Below are 27319 nucleotides of genomic sequence, written 5' to 3' on the forward strand. Positions count from 1 at the left end.
CCACTCTCCTCTGTCTCTGTCCTCTCTCTTCCCTCTGCCCTCTCTCCTCCATCTCTCTTCCCTCTGTCCTCTCCTCCAAAATCCTCTCTCTGTCCCCTCTTCTCCCTCTCTCCTCTCTCTGTCCCCTCTTCTCCCTCTCTCCTCTGTCTCTGTCCTCTCTTCTCCCTCTCTCCTCTGTCTCTGTCCTCTCTTCTCCCTCTCTCCTCTCTCTGTCCCCTCTCTTCCCTCTGTCCTCTCTCCTCCCTCTCTCCTCTGTCTCTGTCCTCTCTTCTCCTTCTCTCGTCTGTCTCTGTCCTCTCTCCTCTGTCTCTGTCCTCTCTTCTCCCTCTCTCCTCTGTCTCTGTCCTCTCTTCTCCCTCTCTCCTCTGTCTCTGTCCTCTCTTCTCCCACTCTCCTCTGTCTCTGTCCCCTCTTCTCCCTCTCTCCTCTGTCTCTGTCCTCTCTTCTCCCTCTCTCCTCTGTCTCTGTCCCCTCTTCTCCCACTCTCCTCTGTCTCTGTCCTCTCTCTTCCCTCTGTCCTCTGCCTCTGTCCCCTCTTCTCCCTCTCTCCTCTCTCTGTCCTCTCTTCTCCCTCTCTCCTCTGTCTCTGTCCTCTCTCTCCCTCTGTCCTCTCTCCTCCCTCTCTCCCCTGTCTCTGTCCCCTCTTCTCCCTCTCTCATCTGTCCTCTCTCCTCTGTCTCTGTCCTCTCTCCTCTGTCTCTGTCCTCTCTCCTCTGTCTCTGTCTTCTCTTCTCCCTCTCTCCTCTGTCTCTGTCCTCTCTTCTCCCTCTCTCCTCTGTCTCTGTCCTCTCTTCTCCCTCTCTCCTCTGTTTCTGTCCTCTCTTCTCCCTCTCTCCTCTCTCTGTCCTCTCTTCTCCCTCTCTCCTCTCTTCTCCCTCTCTCCTGTGTCTCTCTCCTTTCTTCTCCCTCTCTCCTCTTGTCCCTCTCCCTCTCTCCTCTCTTCTCCCTCTCTCCTCTCTCTGTCCTCTCTTCTCCCTCTCTCCTCTCTCTGTCCTCTCTTCTCCCTCTCTCCTCTCTCTGTCCTCTCTTCTCCCTCTCCTCTCTCTGTCCTCTCTTCTCCCTCTCTCCTCTCTCTGTTCTCTCTTCTCCCTCTCTCCTCTCTCTGTCCTCTCTTCTCCCTCTCTCCTCTCTCTGTCCTCTCTTCTCCCTCTCCTCTCTCTGTCCTCTCTTCTCCCTCTCTCCTCTCTCTGTTCTCTCTTCTCCCTCTCTCCTCTCTCTGTTCTCTCTTCTCCCCCTCTCCTCTCTCTGTCCTCTCTTCTCCCTCTCTCCTCTCTCTGTCCTCTCTTCTCCCTCTCTCCTCTCTCTGTCCTCTCTTCTCCCTCTCTCCTCTCTCTGTCCTCTCTTCTCCCTCTCTCCTTTCTATGTCCTCTCTTCTCCCTCTCTCCTCTGTCTCTGTCCTCTCTTCTCCCTCTCTCCTCTGTCTCTGTCCTCTCTTCTCCCTCTCTCCTCTGTCTCTGTCCTCTCTTCTCCCTCTCTCCTCTGTCTATGTCCTCTCTCCCTCTCTTCTCCCTCTCTCCTCTCTTCTCCCTCTCTTCTCCCTCTCTCCTCTCTTCTCCCTCTCTCCTCTGTCCTCTCTTCTCCCTCCCTCTCTCCTCTCTTCTCCGTCCTCTCTTCTCCCTCTCTCCTCTCTCTGTCCTCTCTTCTCCCTCTCTCCTCTCTCTGTACTCTCTTCTCCCTCTCTCCTCTGTCTCTGTCCTCTCTTCTCCCTCTCTCTCTGTCTCTGTCCCCTCTTCTCCTCTCTCCTCTGTCTCTGTCCTCTCTTCTCCCTCTCTCCTCTGTCTCTGTCCCCTCTTCTCCCACTCTCCTCTGTCTCTGTCCTCTCTCTTCCCTCTGTCCTCTGCCTCTGTCCCCTCTTCTCCCTCTCTCCTCTCTCTGTCCTCTCTTCTCCCTCTCTCCTCTGTCTCTGTCCTCTCTCTTCCCTCTGTCCTCTCTCCTCCCTCTCTCCCCTGTCTCTGTCCCCTCTTCTCCCTCTCTCATCTGTCCTCTCTCCTCTGTCTCTGTCCTCTCTCCTCTGTCTCTGTCCTCTCTCCTCTGTCTCTGTCTTCTCTTCTCCCTCTCTCCTCTGTCTCTGTCCTCTCTTCTCCCTCTCTCCTCTGTCTCTGTCCTCTCTTCTCCCTCTCTCCTCTGTTTCTGTCCTCTCTTCTCCCTCTCTCCTCTCTCTGTCCTCTCTTCTCCCTCTCTCCTCTCTTCTCCCTCTCTCCTGTGTCTCTCTCCTTTCTTCTCCCTCTCTCCTCTTGTCCCTCTCCCTCTCCCTCTCTTCTCCCTCTCTCCTCTCTCTGTCCTCTCTTCTCCCTCTCTCCCTCTCTGTCCTCTCTTCTCCCTCTCCCTCTCTCCTCTCTTCTCCCTCCTCCTCTTCTGTCCTCTCTTCTCCCTCTCCTCTCTGTCCTCTCTTCTCCCTCTCTCCTCTCTCTGTTCTCTCTTCTCCCTCCCTCCTCCCTCTCTCTGTCCTCTCTTCTCCCTCTCTCCTCTCTCTGTCCTCTCTTCTCCCTCTCCTCTCTCTGTCCTCTCTCTTCTCCCTCTCTCCTCTCTCTGTTCTCTCTCTCCCTCTCTCCCTCTCTCTGTTCTCTCTCTCTCCTCTCTCTGTCCTCTCTTCTCCCTCTCTCCTCTCTCTGTCCTCTCTTCTCCCTCTCTCCTCTCTCTGTCCTCTCTTCTCCCTCTCTCCTCTCTGTCCTCTGTCCCTCTCTCCTTTCTATGTCCTCTCTTCTCCCTCTCTCTCTCTGTCCTCTCTTCTCCCTCTCTCCTCTGTCTCTGTCCTCTCTTCTCCCTCTCTCCTCTGTCTATGTCCTCTCTTCTCCCTCTCTTCTCCCTCTCTCCTCTCTCTGTCCTCCTTCTCCCTCTCCTCTCTCTGTCCTCTCTTCTCCCTCCCTCTCTCTGTTCTCTCTTCTCCCTCTCTCTCTGTCCTCTCTTCTCCCTCTCTCCTCTCTGTCCTCTCTTCTCCCTCTCCTCTCTCTGTCCTCTCCTCCCTCTCTCCTCTCTCTGTTCTCTGTCCCTCTCTCCTCTGTTCTCTCTTCTTCTCCCTCTCTGTCCTCTCTTCTCCCTCTCCCTCTCTCTGTCCTCTCTTCTCCCCCTCTCCTCTCTCTGTCCTCTCTTCTCCCTCTCTCCTCTCTCTGTCCTCTCTTCTCCCTCTCTCCTTTCTATGTCCTCTCTTCTCCCTCTCTCCTCTGTCTCTGTCCTCTCTTCTCCCTCTCTCCTCTGTCTCTGTCCTCTCTTCTCCCTCTCTCCTCTGTCTCTGTCCTCTCTTCTCCCTCTCTCCTCTGTCTATGTCCTCTCTTCTCCCTCTCTTCTCCCTCTCTCCTCTCTTCTCCCTCTCTTCTCCCTCTCTCCTCTCCCTCTCTCCTCTGTCCTCTCTTCTCCCTCCCTCTCTCCTCTCTTCTCCGTCCTCTCTTCTCCCTCTCTCCTCTCTCTGTCCTCTCTTCTCCCTCTCTCCTCTCTCTGTACTCTCTTCTCCCTCTCTCCTCTGTCTCTGTCCTCTCTTCTCCCTCTCTCCTCTGTCTCTGTCCCCTCTTCTCCCTCTCTCCTCTGTCTCTGTCCTCTCTTCTCCCTCTCTCCTCTGTCTCTGTCCCCTCTTCTCCCACTCTCCTCTGTCTCTGTCCTCTCTCTTCCCTCTGTCCTCTGCCTCTGTCCCCTCTTCTCCCTCTCTCCTCTCTCTGTCCTCTCTTCTCCCTCTCTCCTCTGTCTCTGTCCTCTCTCTCCTCTGTCCTCTCTCCTCCCTCTCTCCCCTGTCTCTGTCCCCTCTCCCTCTCTCATCTGTCCTCTCTCCTCTGTCTCTGTCCTCTCCTCTGTCTCTGTCCTCTCTCCTCTGTCTCTGTCTTCTCTTCTCCCTCTCTCTCTGTCTCTGTCCTCTCTCTCCCTCTCTCCTCTGTCTCTGTCCTCTCTTCTCCCTCTCTCCTCTGTTTCTGTCCTCTCTTCTCCCTCTCTCCTCTCTCTGTCCTCTCTTCTCCCTCTCTCCTCTCTTCTCCCTCTCTCCTGTGTCTCTCTCCTTTCTTCTCCCTCTCTCCTCTTGTCCCTCTCCCTCTCTCCTCTCTTCTCCCTCTCTCCTCTCTCTGTCCTCTTCTCCCTCTCTCCTCTCTCTGTCCTCTCTTCTCCCTCTCTCCTCTCTGTCCTCTCTTCTCCCTCTCCTCTCTCTGTCCCTCTTCTCCCTCTCCCTCTCTGTCTCTCTTCTCCCTCTCTCCCTCTCTGTCCTCTCTTCTCCCTCTCCCTCTCTGTCCTCTCTTCTCCCTCTCCTCTCTCTGTCCTCTCTCTCCCTCTCTCCTCTCTCTGTTCTCTCTTCTCCCTCTCTCCTCTTCTGTTCTCCTTCTCCCCCTCTCCTCTCTCTGTCCTCTCTTCTCCCTCTCTTCTCTGTCCTCTCTTCTCCCTCTCTCCTCTCTGTCCTCTCTTCTCCCTCTCTCCTCTCTCTGTCCTCTCTTCTCCCTCCTCCTTTCTATGTCCTCTCTCTCCCTCTCTCCTCTGTCTCTGTCCTCTCTTCTCCCTCTCTCCTCTGTCTCTGTCCTCTCTTCTCCCTCTCTCCTCTGTCTATGTCCTCTCTTCTCCCTCTCTTCTCCCTCTCTCTCTCTCCTCCCTCTCTCTCCCTCTCTCCCTCCTCCCTCTCTCCTCTGTCCTCTCTTCTCCCTCCCTCTCTGCTCTGTCCTCTCTTCTCCCTCCCTCTCTCCTCTCTTCTCCGTCCTCTCTTCTCCCTCTCCCTCTCTCTGTCCTCTCTTCTCCCTCTCTCCTCTCTCTGTACTCTCTTCTCCCTCTCTCCTCTGTCTCTGTCCTCTCTTCTCCCTCTCTCCTCTCTTCTCCCCCTCTTCTCCCTCTCTTCTCCCTCTCTCCTCTCTTCTCCCTCTCTCCTCTCTTCTCCCTCTCTCCTCTGTCCTCTCTTCTCCCTCCCTCTCTGCTCTGTCTCTGTCCTCTCTTCTCCCTCTCTCCTCTCTTCTCCCCCTCTTCTCCCTCTCTTCTCCCTCTCTCCTCTCTTCTCCCTCTCTCCTCTCTTCTCCCTCTCTCCTCTGTCCTCTCTTCTCCCTCCCTCTCTCCTCTGTCTCTGTCCTCTCTTCTCCCTCTCTCCTCTGTCTCTGTCCTCTCTTCTCCCTCCTCCCTCTCCCGTCCTCTTCTCCCTCTCTCCTCTCTTCTCCCTCTCTCCTCTCTTCTCCCTCTCTCCTGTCTCTGTCCTCTCTTCTCCCTCTCTCCTCTGTCTATGTCCTCTCTTCTCCCTCTCTCTCCCTCTCTCCTCTCTTCTCCCTCTCTTCTCCCTCTCTCCTCTCTTCTCCCTCTCTTCTCCCTCTCTCCTCTCTTCTCCCTCTCTTCTCCCTCTCTCCTCTCTTCTCCCTCCCTCTCTGCTCTGTCCTCTCTTCTCCCTCCCTCTCTCCTCTCTTCTCCGTCCTCTCTTCTCCCTCTCTCCTCTCTCTGTCCTCTCTTCTCCCTCTCTCCTCTCTCTGTACTCTCTTCTCCCTCTCTCCTCTGTCTCTGTCCTCTCTTCTCCCTCTCTCCTCTCTTCTCCCCCTCTTCTCCCTCTCTCCTCTCTTCTCCCTCTCTCCTCTCTTCTCCCTCTCTCCTCTGTCCTCTCTTCTCCCTCCCTCTCTGCTCTGTCTCTGTCCTCTCTCTCCCTCTCTCCTCTCTTCTCCCCCTCTTCTCCCTCTCTTCTCCCTCTCCTCTCTTTCTCCCTCTCTCCCTCTCTTCTCCCTCTCTCCTCTGTCCTCTCTTCTCCCTCCCTCTCTCCTCTGTCTCTGTCCTCTCTTCTCCCTCTCTCCTCTCTTCTCTGTCCTCTTCTCCCTCTCTCCTCTCTTCTCCCTCTCTCCTCTCTTCTCCCTCTCTCCTCTCTTCTCCCTCTCTCCTGTCTCTGTCCTCTCTTCTCCCTCTCTCCTGTCTCTGTCCTCTCTTCCTCTCTTCTCCCTCTCTCCTCTCTTCTCCCTCTCTCCTCTGTCTCTGTCCTCCCTTCTCCCTCTGTCCTCTCTTCTCCCTCCCTCTCTCCTCTGTCTCTGTCCTCCCTTCTCCCTCTGTCCTCTCTTCTCCCTCCCTCTCTCCTCTGTCTATGTCCTCTCTTCTCCCTGTCTCCTCTGTATCTGTCCTCTCCTCCTGTAGTTCCGGAACTCTCTGGCTATGTTGATGGAGACTCTGAATGCGACCACTCCTCACTATGTTCGCTGCATCAAGCCCAATGACCTCAAGTTCCCCTTCACGTAAGTATCTGCATGCTTCTCTATGGTTAAGTTGCCATAGTACCATCTGACTTGGCAAGATGATGTTAGGTGAATGGAATTGTGATGTCATGAGGCTGAATGGTTCTCTCCAGGTTTGGCTGGTATAGTTGGATTAACTATGTGAATGTTGTCTTTAGGTTTGACCCTAATGTTAGGTGTACGTTGTCTTTAGGTTGAGCTTATTGTTGTGCTTGGGTCTGACCCTAACGTTAGGTGAATGTTGTCTTTAGGTTTGACCCTAAGCGAGCGGTGCAGCAGCTCAGAGCCTGTGGTGTTCTGGAGACCATCCGTATCTCAGCCGCAGGCTTCCCATCCAGATGGACCTACCAGGAGTTCTTCAGTCGTTACCGGGTTCTGATGAAGCAGAAGGACGTCCTGTCGGACAGGAGGCTGACCTGTAGGAACGTCCTGGAGAAACTGGTGCAGGTATGAGTGGTCAGGGGTTAGAGGTCAGGCCTGTTTGAGGTCAACTACATTGCAATCAGACTGTGCATAATCAAAGATCTACACATCACTTTCTGTCCCAACTATTTATGTCAGAGATGGTCAACTCCAGTCCTCGGGGGCCGGAGGGGTGAGACACATTCTCCCCATCCCTAGCACACCCAGCTGATTAAACTAATTGCATGATGAGACTGGTTTGGTAGCTGGGGCAAAAGTGACACCAATCATAAATCCCTGATTTATGTGGTCAAAATGAGCAATTCTGGACCTCACCTTGCTCAAACTGATCCCCTACAACATGATGTTTCTCTCTGTCTCTCTCCAGGACCAGGACAAGTACCAGTTTGGTAAGACTAAGATCTTCTTCAGGGCTGGTCAAGTTGCCTACCTGGAGAAGCTGAGGGCTGATAAGCTGAGGAAGGCGTGTGTCCGTATCCAGAAGACCATCCGCTGCTGGCTGGTACGCAAGAAGTACCTCCGAAAGAAGCATGCTGCTATCACCATCCAGAGATACACCCGCGGACACCAGGCCCGCTGGTCAGTGGAGCACACACCTGTCACTCAGCACCCTCTGGACAATCACCATGCAGATAAAAGTAGTTTAGACTGTATGACTTCCTGAAAAGGAGCCAATCAGAATTGTCTGATGTATTGTAGGAAGTGGGAACATTTTTATAAATATCTATTTGTGATTTCATTTGTGTTAATCGGATCAGTTGGAGGTTATTGATGGGTAAATTATAGTAATTCAACAGCATTTTTCACCAATTACCATGACTACACTCTCTGTCTCTCCCCTACCTCTCTGTCTCCTCTGTCCCACTTCTCACTCTCTCTCCTGCCTCCCCTCTCTCTCCCCCTGCCTCTCTCCCTCCCCTCTCTATCTCTCTCCTGCCTCTCCTCTCTCTCTCCCCTGCCTCTCTCCCTCCCCTCTATCTCTCCTGCCCCCTCTGTCCCCCTCTCTCACTCTCTCCTGCCTCCCCTCTCTCTCCCCTGCCTCTCTCCCTCCCCTCTCTGTCTCTCTTGCCTCCTCTGTCCCCCTCTCTCTCCTGCTTCCCCTCTCTATCTCCCCTGCCTCTCCCTTCCCTCTCTCCCCTGCCTCTCCCTCCCCTCTATCTCTCCTGCCTCCTCTGTCCCCCTCTGTCCCCCTCTGTCTCTCTCTCTCTCTCTCTCTCTCTCTCTCTCTCTCTCTCTCACTCTCTCCTGCCTCCCCTCTCTCTCCCCTGCCTCTCTCCCTCCCCTCTCTATCTCTCCTACCTCCTCTGTCTCACTCTCTCCCCTGCCTCCCCTCTCTCTCCCCCCTGCCTCTCTCCCTCCCCTCTCTATCTCTCCTGCCTCCTCTGTCCCCCTCTCTCACTCTCTCCTGCCTCCCCTCTCTCTCCCCTGCCTCTCTCCCTCCCCTCTCTATCTCTCCTGCCTCCTCTGCCCCCTCTCTCACTCTCTCCTGCCTCCCCTCTCTCTCCCCTGCCTCTCTCCCTCCCCATCTCTCCTGCCTCCTCTGTCCCCCTCTCTCTCTTTCTCTCTCCTGCTTCCTCTCTCTCCCCTGCCTCTCTCCCTCCCCTCTCTATCTCTCCTACCTCCTCTGTCCCCCTCTCTCACTCTCTCCCCTCCCTCCCCCCTCTCTCTCCCCTGCCTCTCTCTCCTACCTCCTCTCTCCCCCTCTCTCTCGCTCCCCTGCCTCTCTCCACTGCCTCTCTCCCTCCCCCTGCCTCTCTCCCTCCCCCAGTCTGGTTAAGTACATGCGTCAGACCCTGGCAGCCATCACTATCCAGAAGTTCCAGAGGATGTGTGTCCAGAGGAAAGTGTACCTACAGAAGCAGGCTGCTGCCCTGGTCATGCAGACTATCCTCAGAGCGTACATGGCCCGACAGAAATACCAAGGGGTGAGAGATGCATACAGTATATACACACACAGTACATGTTTCTTGTTTTACTCTCTTTGTGGGGGGACATTTGTGGAGATTAGGATAGAAGAACCAACACACACACCTAGCACTGCCAGCTAATAGCACAGCTGTCCTGCATGTCTGTCAGCAGTGTGGTTTACAATTAACCCCAGTTCAACGTTGGATGGACTTGGGTCACCTTCATACCTGGACCACTCCCAGGGAATTAGGGAGAACTAGGCTGGTGTCTCTGGCTACTGGGAGTTAGGGAGAGAACTAGGCTGGTGTCTCTGGTGACTGGGAGTTAGGGAGAGAACTAGGCTGGTGTCTCTGGCTACTGGGAGTTAGGGAGAGAACTAGGCTGGTGTCTCTGGTTACTGGGAGTTAGGGAGAGAACTAGGCTGGTGTCTCTGGTTACTGGGAGTTAGGGAGATAACTAGGCTGGTGTCTCTGGGTACTGGGAGTTAGGGAGAGAACTAGGCTGGTGTCTCTGGTTACTGGGAGTTAGGGAGAGAACTAGGCTGGTGTCTCTGGTTACTGGGAGTTAGGGAGAGAACTAGGCTGGTGTCTCTGGTTACTGGGAGTTAGGGAGATAACTAGGCTGGTGTCTCTGGGTACTGGGAGTTAGGGAGAGAACTAGGCTGGTGTCTCTGGGTACTGGGAGTTAGGGAGAGAACTAGGCTGGTGTCTCTGGTTACTGGGAGTTAGGGAGAGAACTAGGCTGGTGTTACTGGGAGATAGGGAGAGAACTAGGCTGGTGTCTCTGGCTACTGGGAGTTAGGGAGAGAACTAGGCTGGTGTCTCTGGTTACTGGGAGTTAGGGAGATAACTAGGCTGGTGTCTCTGGGTACTGGGAGTTAGGGAGAGAACTAGGCTGGTGTCTCTGGTTACTGGGAGTTAGGGAGAGAACTAGGCTGGTGTCTCTGGTTACTGGGAGTTAAGGAGAGAACTAGGCTGGTGTCTCTGGTTACTGGGAGTTAGGGAGATAACTAGGCTGGTGTCTCTGGGTACTGGGAGTTAGGGAGAGAACTAGGCTGGTGTCTCTGGGTACTGGGAGTTAGGGAGAGAACTAGGCTGGTGTCTCTGGGTACTGGGAGTTATGGAGAGAACTAGGCTGGTGTCTCTGGTTACTGGGAGTTAGGGAGAGAACTAGGCTGGTGTCTCTGGCTACTGGGAGTTAGGGAGATAACTAGGCTGGTGTCTCTGGGTACTGGGAGTTAGGGAGAGAACTAGGCTGGTGTCTCTGGTTACTGGGAGTTAGGGAGAGAACTAGGCTGGTGTCTCTGGGTACTGGGAGTTAGGGAGAGAACTAGGCTGGTGTCTCTGGTTACTGGGAGTTAGGGAGAGAACTAGGCTGGTGTCTCTGGTTACTGGGAGTTAGGGAGAGAACTAGGCTGGTGTCTCTGGTTACTGGGAGTTAGGGAGAGAACTAGGCTGGTGTCTCTGGTTACTGGGAGTTAGGGAGAGAACTAGGCTGGTGTCTCTGGTTACTGGGAGTTAGGGAGATAACTAGGCTGGTGTCTCTGGGTACTGGGAGTTAGGGAGAGAACTAGGCTGGTGTCTCTGGGTACTGGGAGTTAGGGAGAGAACTAGGCTGGTGTCTCTGGTTACTGGGAGTTAAGGAGAGAACTAGGCTGGTGTCTCTGGTTACTGGGAGTTAGGGAGATAACTAGGCTGGTGTCTCTGGTTACTGGGAGTTAGGGAGAGAACTAGGCTGGTGTCTCTGGTTACTGGGAGTTAGGGAGAGAACTAGGCTGGTGTCTCTGGTTACTGGGAGATAGGGAGAGAACTAGGCTGGTGTTACTGGGAGATAGGGAGAGAACTAGGCTGGTGTCTCTGGTTACTGGGAGTTAGGGAGAGAACTAGGCTGGTGTCTCTGGTTACTGGGAGATAGGGAGAGAACTAGGCTGGTGTCTCTGGTTACTGGGAGATAGGGAGAGAAGTAGGCTGGTGTCTCTCTCTCTCTCTCTGTGTGTCTCTGTGTCTCTGACATCACTTGTATGTTATATTAGGTAGAAGAGTAAACACTAGAGAGATCTCCTGTTGTTGTGGATTAACAGCAAGATGAAGCCCAGGAGACCAATAAGAGCTCAGGAACACCAGAATTTTCACATTTCATTCACAGGAACTAACTCTTTCTTGCTCCCTCTCTCTCCACAGTTGCTGCGTAACCACAAAGCTGTGTTCATCCAGAAACACGTGCGTGGCTGGCTGGCCAGACAGCGGTACAAGCGCTCCCTGCGAGCCATCGTCTATCTGCAGTGCTGCATCAGGAGGATGAAGGCCAAGAAAGAGCTGAAGAAGCTGAAAATCGAGGCCCGCTCCGTTGAACATTTCAAGAAACTTAACGTTGGCATGGAGAATAAGATCATGCAGCTGCAGAGGAAGTTAGACGAACAGGTGGGGCTCTGTACAAACCAGGCGGCCATTTTGGATCTTTGTGCTGCTGGATAACAAACTCTCTCCTCCCAAGAGTGGCTGCTCGAATAGAACATGCATCTTCACACATTACATTAACATGATGTCTCTCTCTCTCCCAGGCTAAAGACAACCGTGTGACTAGCGAGCGGCTGAACTGTCTGGAGACGTCCCACGCGGTGGAGAGTGAGAAGCTGAAGGTAGAGGTGTCTAAGCTGAAGGGGATAGAAGAGGAAGCCAAGAACAACGCCAACCGTGTCACTTCCCTTCTGGAGCAGCTGGAGAGGCTGAGGAAGGAGCTGACCACCACCCAGAAAGAGAAGAAGACCATTGAGGACTGGGCTACCAAGTACAGAGATGAGATGGAAAAGGTGAGGGATGAGGAGGGTGGTGGGATAGAAAAGGGCTCACTCTAGTCATCTCTTCAGCTTGTCTCCTTCAATCACTTCTCAGATATATTTCAGATAAATGGCTCCCTTTTACACATTGTTCCCATAGTGGCCCTATAGAAGTGTGACAAGTTTGTATAAGAATGTGTAATGTGTGTCGTGGTTCAATGGTTTAGGACCCAGGGGAATCTACTGCAGACTGGGCACATGGCGGGCTGGGAGGCCATTGCCTTGGTGCAGGTGAGACCGGTAGACTAGTGTAGTGTAGGTGAGACAGGTAGGCTCGTGTAGGTGAGACAGGTAGGCTAGTGTAGTGTAGGGTAGTGTGGGTGTGTAGGTGAGACAGGTAGACTAGTTTAGTGTAGGTGAGACAGGTAGGCTAGTGTAGTGTAGGTGAGACAGGTAGGCTAGTGTAGGTGAGACAGGTAGTCTAGTGTAGTGTAGGCTAGTGTAGGTGAGACAGGTAGGCTAGTGTAGTGTGGGTGTGTAGGTGAGACAGGTAGACTAGTGTAGGGTAGGTGAGACAGGTAGACTAGTGTGGTGTAGGTGAGACAGGTAGGCTAGTGTAGTGTGGGTGTTTAGGTGAGACAGGTAGACTAGTGTGGTGTAGGTGAGACAGGTAGGCTAGTGTAGTATGGGTGTGTAGGTGAGACAGGTAGTGTAGGTGAGACAGGTGGGTGTGGAGATGAACCAGGTAGGCTAGTGTAGTGTAGGTGAGACAGGTAGGCTATTGTAGTGGGTGTGTAGGTGAGACAGGCCTCAAACAATCGGAAAGGGAAAATGACTTTACCCCAGTCCTCAGCAGTCCAATCCCTGTACCTTTTGCAGAATATCAGTCTGTCCCTGATGTTTTTCCTGGAGAGAAGTGGCTTATTTGCTGCCCTTCTTGACACCAGGCCATCCTCTAAAAGTCTTCGCCTCACTGTGCATGCAGATGCACTCACACCTACCTGCTGACATTCCTGAGCAAGCTCTGTACTGGTGGTGCCCCGATCCCGCAGCTGAATCAACTTTAGGAGACGGTCCTGTCGCTTGCTGGACTTTCTTGGGCGCCCTGAAGCCTTCTTCACAACAATTGAACTGCTCTCCTTGAAGTTCTTGATGATCTGATAAATGGTTGATTTCGGTGCAATCTTACTGGCAGCAATATCCTTGCTTGTGAAGCCCTTTTTGTGCAAAGCAATGATGACGGCACGTGTTTCCTTGCAAGTAACCATGGTTACTTGCAAGGAAGAACAATGATTCCAAGCACCACCCTCCTTTTGAAGCTTCCAGTCTGTTATTCGAACTCAATCAGCATGACAGAGTGATCTCCAGCCTTGTCCTCGTCAACACTCACACCTGTGTTAACGAGAGAATCACTGACATGATGTCAGCTGGTCCTTTTGTGGCAGGACTGAAATCCAGTGGAAATGATTTTTGGGGGATTCAGTTCATTTGCATGGCAAAGAGGGACTTTGCAATTCATCTGATCACTATTCATAACTTTCTGTAGAATATGCAAATTGCATCATACAAACTGAGGCAGCAGACTTTGTGAATATTAATATTTGTGTCATTCTCAAAACTTTTGGCCACCACTGTGGTATGGGTGTGTAGGTGAGACAGGTAGGCTAATGTACCGTGGGTGAGACAGCTAGGCTAGTGTAGTGTGGTTGTGTAGGTGAGACAGGAAGGCTAGTGTACTGTGGGTGTTTAGGTGAGACAGGTAGACTCATGTGGTTGTGTAGTTAATAGCAGGTAGACTAGTGCCAGCTGTGCAGTACAGTAGAGCAGTCCTCCAGAAGCCCAGTGAAATCAACTAAACCCCAATGTCCTTGCAGTCCAGACCTGAGTCAGATACAGAACATCTGTCAAATACTGAAGATGCACTTGATTTGTTTCACCCTGTACACTGGGACCAATGGAAATGTTCTGAACGCCCCCAACTCTGCACACTGGTCCAGCAAATCAAGTGCACCTTTAAGTATTTGAAACTATTTGACCCAGATCTGCTAGTGTTCTCAAATCACATGATTGATGGATTACTGGACCAACAGGCTTTGGTAGACTTGATTGAAGTATTTTCTCCTGTGTGTGAAGATGGTAGCAGAGCTGAAGCAGCAGAATGGTCTGCTGAAGACCGAGAAAGACGACCTGAACCGAATGATCAAGGAACAGAGCCAGCAGATGACAGGTACCAACCATTCACTAGCTTTAGACCAATCATGTTCACTGTTACTATATTTAGACCAATCACATTCTGTGTAAATACTTTTAGACCAATCACACTCATTGTTGAAGTTCCATACAGATAATTGATGATACGCTCCCCACACGTGCTGAACTTGTCTTCTTTCTCCTCTCTCTCTCCACCTTTCCCTTCTTCTCTCTGCTCTCTCCTCCCCATCTCCTCTACCTCCCCCTTTCCCTTCTTCTCTCTGTGCTCTCTCCTCCCCATCCCCTCCCCCTTTCCCTTCTCTCTGCTCTCTCCTCCCCATCCCCTCCCCCTTTCCCTTCTTCTCTCTCTGCTCTCTCCTCCCCATCTCCTCCCCCTTTCCCTTCTTCTCTCTGCTCTCTCCTCCCCCTTTCCCTTCTTCTCTCTGTGCTCTCTCCTCCCCATCTCCTCCCCCTTTCCCTTCTTCTCTCTGCTCTCTCCTCCCCCTTTCCCTTCTTCTCTCTGTGCTCTCTCCTCCCCCTTTCACCTTATTCTCTCTGCTCTCTCCTCCCCATCTCCTCCCCATTTCAATTTTTCTCTCTGCTCTCTCCTCCCCATCTCCTCCACCTCCCCCTTTCCCCCCTTCTTCTCTCTCTGCTCTCTCCTCCCCATCTCCTCCACCTCCCCCTTTCCCTTCTTCTCTCTCTGCTCTCTCCTCCCCATCTCCTCCACCTCCCCCTTTCCCTTCTTCTCTCTCTGCTCTCTCCTCCCCACCTCCTCCATCTCCCCCTTTCCCTTCTTCTCTCTGTGCTCTCTCCTCCCCATCTCCTCCCCCTTTCCCTTCTTATCTCTGTGCTCTCTCCTCCCCCTTTCACCTTATTCTCTCTGCTCTCTCCTCCCCATCTCCTCCCCGTTTCAATTTTTCTCTCTGCTCTCTCCTCCCCACCTCCTCCTCCTTTCCCTTCTTCTCTCTCTGCTCTCTCCTCCCCATCACCTCCACCTCCCCCTTTCCCTTCTTCTCTCTCTGCTCTCTCCTCCCCATCTCCTCCACCTCCCCCTTTCCCTTCTTCTCTCTCTGCTCTCTCCTCCCCACCTCCTCCATCTCCCCCTTTCCCTTCTTCTCTCTGTGCTCTCTACTCCCCACCTTCTCCCCCTTTCCCTTCTTCTCTCTCTGCTCTCTCCTCCCCACCTCCTCCATCTCCCCCTTTCCCTTCTTCTCTCTGTGCTCTCTACTCCCCACCTTCTCCCCCTTTCCCTTCTTATCTCTCTGCTCTCTCCTCCCCCTTTCCCTTCTTCTCTCTGTGCTCTCTCCTCCCCCTTTCACCTTATTCTCTCTGCTCTCTCCTCCCCATCTCCTCCCCCCTTTCAATTTTTCTCTCTGCTCTCTCCTCCCCACCTCCCACTCCTCCTTTCCCTTCTTCTCTCTCTGCTCTCTCCTCCCCATCTCCTCCACCTCCCCCTTTCCCTTCTTCTCTCTCTGCTCTCTCCTCCCCACCTCCTCCATCTCCCCCTTTCCCTTCTTCTCTCTGTGCTCTCTCCTCCCCACCTCCTCCCCCTTTCCCTTCTTATCTCTGTGCTCTCTACTCCCCACCTTCTCCCCCTTTCCCTTCTTCTCTCTCTGCTCTCTCCTCCCCACCTCCTCCATCTCCCCCTTTCCCTTCTTCTCTCTGTGCTCTCTCCTCCCCATCTCTTCCCACTTTCCATTCTTCTCTCTCTGCTCTCTCCTCCCCACCTCCTCCCCCTTTCCCTTATTCTCTCTGTGCTCTCTCCTCCCCATCTCCTCTACCTCCCCCTTTCCCTTCTTCTCTCTCTGCTCTCTCCTCCCCATCTCCTCCCCTTCTCTCTGTGCTCTCTCCTCCCCACCTCCTCCCCCTTTCCCTTCTTCTCTCTGTGCTCTCTCCTCCCCATCTCCTCCACCTCCTCCCCCTTTCCCTTCTTCTCTCTGTGCTCTCTCCTCCCCATCTCCTCTACCTCCTCCCCCTTTCCCTTCTTCTCTCTGCTCTCTCCTCCCCATCTCCTCCACCTCCTCCCCCTTTCCCTTCTCTGTGCTCTCTCCTCCCCACCTCCTCCCCCTTTCCCTTCTCTCTGTGCTCTCTCCTCCCCACCTCCTCCACCTCCTCCCCCTTTCCCTTCTTCTCTCTGTGCTCTCTCCTCCCCATCTCCTCCCCCTTTCCCTTCTCTCTATGCTCTCTCCTCCCCATTCCCTCCCCCTTTCCCTTCTTCTCTCTGTGCTCTCTCCTCCTCATCTCCTCCACCGCCTCCCCCTTTCAGAGAAAATGACTCGTGCATTAGCGGAGGAGACTCAGCAGTTGGAGAGCGATCTGAACGAGGAGAGGTCTCGCTACCAGAACCTCCTAACAGAACACCTGAGACTGGAGGAACGCTACGACGACCTCAAGGAAGAAATCACTCTCTCTGTGGTAGGAGGCTAACGCATAGCATGTCAACAATTTCACACTCACAAACACTGGACCGAACCAGACCACACACACTCACAAACACTGGACCGAACCAGACCACACACTCACAAACACTGGGCCGAACCAGACCACACACACTCACAAACACTGGGCCGAACCAGACCACACACTCACAAACACTGGACAGAACCAGACCACACACACTCACAAACACTGGACAGAACCAGACCACACACACTCACAAACACTGGACAGAACCAGACCACACACACTCACAAACACTGGGCCGAACCAGACCACACACACTCACAAACACTGGACAGAACCAGACCACACACACTCACAAACACTGGGCCGAACCAGACCACACACACTCACAAACACTGGGCCGAACCAGACCACACACTCACAAACACTGGGCCGAACCAGACCACACACACTCACAAACACTGGACCGAACCAGACCACACACAATCACAAACACTGGACCGAACCAGACCACACACACTCACAAACACTGGGCCGAACCAGACCACACACACTCACAAACACTGGGCCGAACCAGACCACACACACTCACAAACACTGGGCCGAACCAGACCACACACACTCACAAACACTGGGCCGAACCAGACCACACACACACTCACAAACACTGGGCCGAACCAGACCACACACACTCACAGACACTGGCCCGAACCAGACCACACACACTCACAGACACTGGGCCGAACCAGACCACACACACTCACAGACACTGGACAGAACCAGATCACACACACTCACAAACACTGGACAGAACCAGACCACACACACTCACAAACACTGGACAGAACCAGACCACACACACACTCACAAACACTGGACAGAACCAGACCACACACACACTCACAAACACTGGACAGAACCAGACCACACACACACACTCACAAACACTGGACAGAACCAGACCACACACACACACTCACAAACACTGGACAGAACCAGACCACACACACACTCACAAACACTGGACAGAACCAGACCACACACACACTCACAAACACTGGACAGAACCAGACCACACACACTCACAAACACTGGACAGAACCAGACCACACACACTCACAAACACTGGACAGAACCAGACCACACACACTCACAAACACTGGACAGAACCAGACCACACACACTCACAAACACTGGACAGAACCAGACCACACACACTCACAAACACTGGACAGAACCAGACCACACACACTCACAAACACTGGGCAGAACCAGACCACACACACTCACAAACACTGGACAGAACCAGACCACACACACTCACAAACACTGGGCCGAACCAGACCCCACACACTCACAAACACTGGGCCGAACCAGACCACACACACTCACAAACACTGGACAGAACCAGACCACACACAGACACTGGACCGAACCAGACCACACACACTCACAAACACTGGGCCGAACCAGACCACACACACTCACAAACACTGGGCCGAACCAGACCCCACACACTCACAAACACTGGGCCGAACCAGACCCCACACACTCACAAACACTGGGCCGAACCAGACCACACACACTCACAAACACTGGGCCGAACCAGACCACACACACTCACAAACACTGGGCCGAACCAGACCACACACACTCACAAACACTGGGCCGAACCAGACCACACACTCAGACACTGGACAGAACCAGACCACACATACTTACACACACGCCACACTGCCCCACCATACTAAACACACACTAAAGTCCCCTTGCCCCTCCTTTCTCCAGAGCGTGCCCAAGCCCGGCCACAGGAGAACAGACTCCACCCACAGCAGCAACGGATCAGAGTGCACCTACAACTCAGAGTTCGCAGAATCAGAAGAAAGTTCCCGACATGGAGAAGTGAGTGGGACGGGACTTAGACAGAAACTTCCTCTCACCATTAGAAAATGTTACAAAAAACTTGTTAATGTTGCTTCAACCTGTTCTGTAGTTATTTTAACAGTTATTACAACTACAACCCTGCAGAATTGGTCGTCATTCAGTAAAACACTTTCTGTAATGTTTTAGTATTGACAGCTAATGTCTTTAATACCCATGACGATGCCCCAAAGCTCCGCCTGTCAGTGTCATTTCTGTCTCTGACCTCACTTCCTGTTGTGACAGGATGTGACCCGGGGCATGGACACGTCTCTGACTCTGAAGCTGCAGAAGCGCGTAACCGAGCTGGAGCAGGAGAAATCCTCTCTCCGCAACGAGCTAGAAAACAAGGAGGAGCAGTTCCAGCGGGCTAGAGTCAGGGTACAGCCATAGTACTACACTATTACTACAATACTATGCTGTGTTACTGTAATACAACCACAGTTTTACTTACTTTACTGTCGGACCTCTCTGCCTGTCAGGATGATGAGGAGCATAAGAAATCACGTGGAGCAGAACTGGAGTACGAGTCTCTCAAGGTATTGTACAGATCCAATCTACTCATATCTGCGGTAGGGGATAGGACTTAGGTGGGCAACAGCTCGTGGCTCAAGGGCCCCGGGGGGCCGCCAGTTGCCCATCACTGGGCTAGGGGTTTATTTGGGACTGGATTTTCTGGGTGAGTGTGTTGTATACATAGATGGTTAGAGATCTCGAGATGGATATGACCCATTTTAGCCTTGACATTGCCGTCTCTATGGGTGGGTTTTAACTCTGACTGCCGCCGGCGGCATCCATCTTTAATCCACAGCGCCAGGAGCTGGATTCCGAGAACAAGAAGTTGAAGCACGACCTGACCGCCATGAGGCAGAGCCTGCTGGGTAATGCAGGCGCTGGGGCAGGGGCACCAGGAAGTCCACCCTACAAAGTTCTCATGGACCAACTGAACTCCTCGTGCGAGGAGCTGGAGGTGCGGAAAGAGGAGGTGTTGATTCTACGATCTCAATTGGTCTCACAGAAGGAGGCCATGCAGCACAAGGTAGGAGACATGGAGGTACCCACACACACACACACACACACACACGGACATGTGCAAACACACACACATGCACACTGACCCATGCACAGACACACACACATGCACACTGACCCATGCACAGACACACACACATGCACACTGACCCATACACAGACACACTGACCCATGCACAGACATGCATATATGCACACAGTCTTGCAGATATAGATATATACACATATATACACACACGTGAAACCTTTTCATGTCTGTCCACTGCACTATCAATGCTTCTAACACTCCAGTCTCTTCTCTCCTTCTCTCCCTCTCTCCTCTCTTCTCTCTCCTGCCATGCCTTCCTAAAGGATGAGAAGGTACTATTTGCATGTAACGCCACCATATGTATGGTCTTTATATTCACAATACTGGATGGGTCAAGATTCACGTGAAATAATAGTGTCTTCTCTCTGTTCTCTGCCTGATGCTCTGTTGTGTCTTCTCTACATGTGAATGTGGTTATTTTCCTCTTTCTCTCTCATCCCCCTCCATGTCATCCCTCTCTCCAGGAGACGATGACGGAGCCAGTGCACTATGCAGAGGATGTCCATAAGATGAAGGACTCTGGTACAATCACTCAGGCTTATCTAGGACTCAAAGAGACCAACAGGTACAACTCTCTTTCTCTCTCTCTTTTTCTCTTTCACTTTCCCTCCCCATCCCTCTATCTCCTTTTCTCTGTATCTCCTCAATCTCTCTCGCTTTCTCTCTCTCCCCTTCTCTTCGCTTTCCCTCTCCTTCTTGCTTTCTCTCTCCCTTTCTCTCTTTCGTTTTCTCTTTTGCTTTCCTTTCCCCCCTATCTCCTTCTGTCTGTCACCCCCTTCCCTCTTTACCTTTCCCTCCCCCTATCTCCTTCTGTCTGTCACCCCCTTCCCTCTTTACCTATCTCCTTCTGTCTGTCACCCCCTTCCCTCTTTACCTTCCCCCCCTATCTCCTTCTGTCTGTCACCCCCTTCCCTCTTTACCTTTCCCTCCCCCTATCTCCTTCTGTCTGTCACCCCCTTCCCTCTTTACCTTTCCCTCCCCCTATCTCCTTCTGTCTGTCACCCCTTCCCTCTTTACCTTCCCCCTATCTCCTTCTGTCTGTCACCCCCTTCCCTCTTTACCTCCCCCTATCTCCTTCTGTCTGTCACCCCTTCCCTCTTTATCTCCCCCTTCTCCTTCTGTCTGTCACCCCCTTCCCTCTTTACCTTTCCCTCCCCCTATCTCCTTCTGTCTGTCACCCCCTTCCCTCTTTACCTTTCCCTCCCCCTATCTCCTTCTGTCTGTCACCCCCTTCCCTCTTTACCTTTCCCTCCCCCCCTATCTCCTTCTGTCTGTCACCCCCTTCCCTCTTTACCTTTCCCTCCCCCCCTATCTCCTTCTGTCTGTCACCCCTTCCCTCTTTACCTTTCCCTCCCCCTATCTCCTTCTGTCTGTCACCCCCTTCCCTCTTTACCTTTCCCTCCCCCTATCTCCTTCTGTCTGTCACCCCTTCCCTCTTTACCTTTCCCTCCCCCTATCTCCTTCTGTCTGTCACCCCCTTCCCTCTTTACCTTTCCCTCCCCCTATCTCCTTCTGTCTGTCACCCCCTTCCCTCTTTACCTCCCCCCCTATCTCCTTCTGTCTGTCACCCCCTTCCTCTTTACCTTTCCCTCCCCCTCTGTTAATACGCAGATCTCCCAGGTATCTCCTTCTGTCTGTCACCCCCTTCCCTCTTTACCTTCCCTCCCCCCTATCTCCTTCTGTCTGTCACCCCTTCCCTTCAGTATGGGTCTGCTTGTTTTGCCGCGGGCGATGCCTAAACTGGTTAAGTCTTTACCTTTCCCTCCCCCTATCTCCTTCTGTCTGTCACCCCCTTCCCTCTTTACCTTTCCCTCCCCCCTATCTTCTTCTGTCTGTCACCCCCTTCCCTCTTTCACTTTCCCTCCCCCTATCTCCTTCTGTCTGTCACCCCCTTCCCTCTTTACCCTTCCCTCCCCCTATCTCCTTCTGTCTGTCACCCCCTTCCCTCTTTACCTTTCCCTCCCCCTATCTCCTTCTGTCTGTCACCCCCCCCACCTTCCCTCTTTACCTTTCCCTCCCCTCCTTCTGTCTGTCACCCCCTTCCCTCTTTACCTTTCCCTCCCCCTTCTCCTTCTGTCTGTCACCTCCCCCAGAGTTCCACAGAGGACTCATTACAGTACAAGCTCCCCACCAGTATGTCTGATGTACTCCATGAGTACACTCAGTGTGTGTGAGATCTGTATGTGTTTGAGAACTGTGTGTGTGAACTCCTCTCTCTGTTGTGCGCAGATCTCCCAGGTTCTTGCGTAAACCACTAGAAGCCAATGAGCTCCTAAATCAGCTCAGGTAATCGGATGTGTGCTTTGCATCGTGAGGCGGAGCATGCCTGGCCACGCTGACCAATGGGGATTGAGCAAGACTGAGCGGAGGCTTTTTATTGGATAGGATAATATAGTTGATGATGGCTGGCTGATATTGAATCTATATTAATGATATATTATGTAGGTGATAAAACTAGATTTGCTTCAGTAGCAATGGGTCTGCTTGTTTTGCACGCCGTGATGCCTAAACTGTACTGGAAGTGGTGAAGCTGCCTGCTAACTGGTATGATGATGACGCTCCTGGTAATCTAACTAGGTTGAAGCTAAACGAGGTTAGCCTCTGTATGGGTTGAAGGTTAGTCATGAATGATGCACAGACTCTTAATTACTAATCAGCTCCTATGAAATGTCTTCTGCATGGAACCAAACCTGCATCTTTACCAACCGTGTGTTTCCCTGTGTTGTGTTTTGTTAGTTCCATCATGTTGCTACCACCCTGTGTGTTACGTTGTGTTAAGAATCCTTGTCATTTCAGATTTTGATCATTTTGCTTGTTCTCTACCGCCCACCTCCTCTAGTCCACCACCATCCCTCCTTCTCTAGTCCACCACCACCCCACCTCCTCTAGTCCACCACCACCCCACCTCCTCGAGTCCACCATCATCCCTCCTCCTCCAGTCCACCATCATCCCTCCTCCTCCAGTCCACCATCATCCCTCCTCCTCCAGTCCACCATCATCCCTCCTCCTCTAGTCCACCACCACCCCACCTCCTCTAGTTCACCACCACCCCACCTCCTCTAGTCCACCACCACCTCACCTCCTCTAGTCCACCACCACCCCACCTCCTCTAGTCCACCACCACCCCACCTCCTCGAGTCCACCATCATCCCTCCTCCTCTAGTCCACCACCACCCCACCTCCTCTAGTCCACCACCACCCCACCTCCTCTAGTCCACCACCACCCCACCTCCTCTAGTCCACCACCACCCCACCTCCTCTAGTCCACCACCACCCCACCTCCTCTCTAGTCCACCATCATCCCTCCTCCTCAAGTCCACCATCATCCCTCCTCCTCAAGTCCACCATTATCCCTCCTCCTCAAGTCCACCATTATCCCTCCTCCTCTAGTCCACCATCATCCCACCTCCTCTAGTCCACCATCATCCCTCCTCCTCTAGTCCACCACCACCCCTCCTCCTCTAGTCCACCACCACCCCTCCTCCTCTAGTCCACCACCACCCCACCTCCTCTAGTCCACCACCCCACCTCCTCTAGTCCACCATCATCCCTCCTCCTCTAGTCCACCACCACCCCACCTCCTCTAGTCCACCATCACCTCACCTCCTCTAGTCCACCACCATCACCCTCCTCCTCTAGTCCACCATCATCCCTCCTCCTCTAGTCCACCATCATCCCTCCTCCTCTAGTCCACCATCATCCCTCCTCCTCTAGTCCACCATTATCCCTCCTCCTCTAGTCCACCACCACCCCACCTCCCTCTAGTCCAACATCATCCCTCCTCCTCTAGTCCACCACCACCCCACCTCCTCTAGTCCACCACCACCCCACCTCCTCTAGTCCACCACCACCCCACCTCCTCTAGTCCACCACCACCCCACCTCCTCTAGTCCACCACCACCCCACCTCCTCTAGTCCACCACCACCCCACCTCCTCTAGTCCACCACCACCCCACCCCCTCTAGTCCACCATCATCCCTCCTCCTCTAGTCCACCACCACCCCACCTCCTCTACTCCACCATCATCCCTCCTCCTCTACTCCACCACCACCCCACCTCCTCTAGTCCACCATCATCCCTCCTCCCCCTAGTCCACCATCATCCCTCCTCCTCTAGTCCACCATCATCCCTCCTCCTCTAGTCCACCATTATCCCTCCTCCTCTAGTCCAACATCATCCCTCCTCCTCTAGTCCACCACCACCCCACCTCCTCTAGTCCACCACCACCCCACCTCCTCTAGTCCACCACCACCCCACCTCCTCTAGTCCACCACCACCCCACCTCCTCTAGTCCACCACCACCCCACCTCCTCTAGTCCACCACCATCCCTCCTCCTCTAGTCCAACACCATCCCTCCTCCTCTAGTCCACCACCACCCCACCTCCTCTAGTCCACCACCACCCCACCTCCTCTAGTCCACCACCACCCCACCTCCTCTAGTCCACCACCATCCCACCTCCTCTAGTCCACCACCATCCCACCTCTTCTAGTCCACCACCACCCCACCTCCTCTAGTCCACCACCATCCCTCCTCCTCTAGTCCACCACCACCCCACCTCCTCTAGTCCACCATCATCCCTCCTCCTCTAGTCCACCACCACCCCACCTCCTCTAGTCTACCACCAACCCACCTCCTCTAGTCCACCACCACCCCACCTCCTCTAGTCCACCACCATCCCTCCTCCTCTAGTCCACCACCACCCCCTCCTCCTCTAGTCCACCACCACCCCTCCTCCTCTAGTCCACCACCACCCCTCCTCCTCTCGTCCACCACCACCCCACCTCCTCTAGTCCACCATCATCCCTCCTCCTCTAGTCCACCACCACTCCACCTCTAGTCCACCATCATACCTCCTCCACTAGTCCACCATCATCCCTCCTCCTCTAGTCCACCATCATCCCTCCTCCTCTAGTCCACCATCACCCCTCCTCCTCTAGTCCACCATCACCCCTCCTCCTCTAGTCCACCATCACCCCTCCTCCTCTAGTCCACCATCACCCCTCCTCCTCTAGTCCACCACCACCCCACCTCCTCTAGTCCACCACCACCCCACCTCCTCTAGTCCACCACCACCCCACCTCCTCTAGTCCACCATAATCCCTCCTCCTCTAGTCCACCATCATCCCTCCTCCTCTAGTCCACCATCACCCCTCCTCCTCTAGTCCACCATCAACCCACCTCCTCTAGTCCACCAGCACCCCACCTCCTCTAGTCCACCACCACCTCACCTCCTCTAGTCCACCATCACCCCACCTCCTCTAGTCCACCATCACCCCACCTCCTCTAGTCCACCACCACCCCACCTCCTCTAGTCCACCACCACCCCACCTCCTCTAGTCCACCACCACCCCACCTCCTCTAGTCCACCACCACCCCACCTCCTCTAGTCCACCACCACCCCAGTCCTCCTCCTAGTCCACCATCATCCCTCCTCCTCTAGTCCACCACCACCCCACCTCCTCTAGTCCACCACCACCCCACCTCCTCTAGTCCACCACCACCCCACCTCCTCTAGTCCACTACCACCCCACCTCCTCTAGTCCACCACCACCCCACCTCCTCTAGTCCAACATCATCCCTCCTCCTCTAGTCCACCACCACCCCACCTCCTCTAGTCCACCATCACCCCACCTCCTCTAGTCCACCACCACCCCACCTCCTCTAGTCCACCACCCCCACCCCACCTCCTCTAGTCCACCACCACCCCACCTCCTCTAGTCCACCACCACCCCACCTCCTCTAGTCCACCACCATCCCTCCTCCTCAAGTCCACCACCACCCCACCTCCTCTAGTCCACCATCATCCCTCCTCCTCTAGTCCACCACCACCCCACCTCCTCTAGTCCACCATCATCCCTCCTCCCCTAGTCCACCATCATCCCTCCTCCTCTAGTCCACCATCATCCCTCCTCCTCTAGTCCACCATTATCCCTCCTCCTCTAGTACACCATTATCCCTCCTCCTCTAGTCCACCACCACCCCCTCTACCTCCTCTAGTCCAACATCATCCCTCCTCCTCTAGTCCACCACCACCCCACCTCCTCTAGTCCACCATCATCCCTCCTCCTCAAGTCCACCACCACCCCACCTCCTCTACTCCACCATCATCCCTCCTCCTCTAGTCCACCACCACCCCACCTCCTCTAGTCCACCATCATCCCTCCTCCCCTAGTCCACCATCATCCCTCCTCCTCTAGTCCACCATCATCCCTCCTCCTCTAGTCCACCATTATCCCTCCTCCTCTAGTCCACCATTATCCCTCCTCCTCTAGTCCACCACCACCCCACCTCCTCTAGTCCAACATCATCCCTCCTCCTCTAGTCCACCACCACCCCACCTCCTCTAGTCCACCACCACCCCACCTCCTCTAGTCCACCACCACCCCACCTCCTCTAGTCCACCACCACCCCACCTCCTCTAGTCCACCACCACCCCACCTCCTCCTCCTAGTCCAGTCCACCACCATCCCTCCTCCTCGAGTCCAACACCATCCCTCCTCCTCTAGTCCACCACCACCCCACCTCCTCTAGTCCACCACCACCCCACCTCCTCTAGTCCACCATCATCCCTCCTCCTCTAGTCCACCACCACCCCACCCTCCCACCACCACCCCACCTCTAGTCTACCACCAACCCCTCCTCCTCTAGTCCACCACCAACCCCTCCTCCTCTAGTCCACCACCACCCCACCTCCTCTAGTCCACCACCACCCCACCTCCTCTAGTCCACCACCTTCCCTCCTCCTCTAGTCCACCACGAACCCTACTCCTCTAGTCCACCAACATCCCTCCTCCTCTAGTCCACCACCACCCCACCTCCTCTAGTCCACCACCACCCCACCTCCTCTAGTCCACCATCATCCCTCCTCCTCTAGTCCACCACCACTCCACCTCTAGTCCACCATCATACCTCCCTCCTCTAGTCCACCATCATCCCTCCTCCTCTAGTCCACCATCACCCCTCCTCCTCTAGTCCACCATCACCCCTCCTCCTCTAGTCCACCATCACCCCTCCTCCTCTAGTCCACCATCACCCCTCCTCCTCTAGTCCACCACCACCCCACCTCCTCTAGTCCACCACCACCCCACCTCCTCTAGTCCACCACCACCCCACCTCCTCTAGTCCACCATCATCCCTCCTCCTCTAGTCCACCATCATCCCTCCTCCTCTAGTCCACCATCACCCCACCTCCTCTAGTCCACCATCACCCCACCTCCTCTAGTCCACCATCACCCCCACCTCCTCTAGTCCACCACCACCTCACCTCCTCTAGTCCACCATCACCCCACCTCCTCTAGTCCACCATCACCCCACCTCCTCTAGTCCACCACCACCCCACCTCCTCTAGTCCACCACCACCCCACCATCCCCTCCTCTAGTCCACCACCACCCCCTCTACCTCCCACTCCTCTAGTCCACCACCACCCCACCTCCTCTAGTCCACCACCACCCCACCTCCTCTAGTCCACCATCATCCCTCCTCCTCAAGTCCACCACCACCCCACCTCCTCTAATCCACCATCATCCCTCCTCCTCTAGTCCACCACCACCCCACCTCCTCTAGTCCACCATCATCCCTCCTCCCCTAGTCCACCATCATCCCTCCTCCTCAAGTCCACCACCACCCCACCTCCTCTACTCCACCATCATCCCTCCTCCTCTACTCCACCACCACCCCACCTCCTCTAGTCCACCATCATCCCTCCTCCCCTAGTCCACCATCATCCCTCCTCCTCTAGTCCACCATCATCCCTCCTCCTCTAGTCCACCATTATCCCTCCTCCTCTAGTACACCATTATCCCTCCTCCTCTAGTCCACCACCACCCCACCTCCTCTAGTCCAACAACATCCCACCTCCTCTAGTCCACCACCACCCCACCTCCTCTAGTCCACCACCACCCCACCTCCTCTAGTCCACCACCACCCCACCTCCTCTAGTCCACCACCACCCCACCTCCTCTAGTCCACCACCACCCCACCTCCTCTAGTCCACCACCATCCCCCTCCTCGAGTCCAACACCATCCCTCCTCCTCTAGTCCACCACCACCCCACCTCCTCTAGTCCACCACCACCCCACCTCCTCTAGTCCACCATCATCCCTCCTCCTCTAGTCCACCACCACCCCACCTCCCTCTAGTCTACCACCAACCCACCTCCTCTAGTCCACCACCACCCCACCTCCTCTAGTCCACCACCTCCCCACCTCCTCTAGTCCACCACCACCCCACCTCCTCTAGTCCACCACCATCCCTCCTCCTCTAGTCCACCACCACCCCTCCTCCTCTAGTCCACCACCACCCCTCCTCCTCTAGTCCACCACCACCCCACCTCCTCTAGTCCACCACCACCCCACCTCCTCTAGTCCACCATCATCCCTCCTCCTCTAGTCCACCACCACCCACCTCTAGTCCACCATCAT

At 54.2% G+C, this 27319-nt stretch overlaps 1 protein-coding gene across 1 annotated transcript in view; it reads left to right on the forward strand.

The window, feature by feature from the left end:
• myo5aa (myosin VAa) overlaps positions 1 to 27319 on the forward strand; it is an 82401-nt gene that overhangs the window by 38181 nt on the left and 16901 nt on the right. The window contains exons 16-29 of the mRNA XM_064984576.1: positions 6055 to 6152; positions 6404 to 6599; positions 6943 to 7154; positions 8344 to 8500; positions 10664 to 10903; positions 11044 to 11292; positions 13393 to 13486; positions 15719 to 15867; positions 17644 to 17757; positions 18022 to 18156; positions 18258 to 18314; positions 18587 to 18814; positions 19360 to 19460; positions 21125 to 21181. Coding sequence (XP_064840648.1) covers positions 6055 to 6152; positions 6404 to 6599; positions 6943 to 7154; positions 8344 to 8500; positions 10664 to 10903; positions 11044 to 11292; positions 13393 to 13486; positions 15719 to 15867; positions 17644 to 17757; positions 18022 to 18156; positions 18258 to 18314; positions 18587 to 18814; positions 19360 to 19460; positions 21125 to 21181 — 2087 coding nt within the window. The remainder of the gene's footprint in view (positions 1 to 6054; positions 6153 to 6403; positions 6600 to 6942; positions 7155 to 8343; positions 8501 to 10663; positions 10904 to 11043; positions 11293 to 13392; positions 13487 to 15718; positions 15868 to 17643; positions 17758 to 18021; positions 18157 to 18257; positions 18315 to 18586; positions 18815 to 19359; positions 19461 to 21124; positions 21182 to 27319) is intronic.

This window comes from Oncorhynchus masou, chromosome 2 (genome assembly GCF_036934945.1).
Source record: "Oncorhynchus masou masou isolate Uvic2021 chromosome 2, UVic_Omas_1.1, whole genome shotgun sequence".
In the NCBI taxonomy this organism is placed as follows: domain Eukaryota; kingdom Metazoa; phylum Chordata; class Actinopteri; order Salmoniformes; family Salmonidae; genus Oncorhynchus; species Oncorhynchus masou.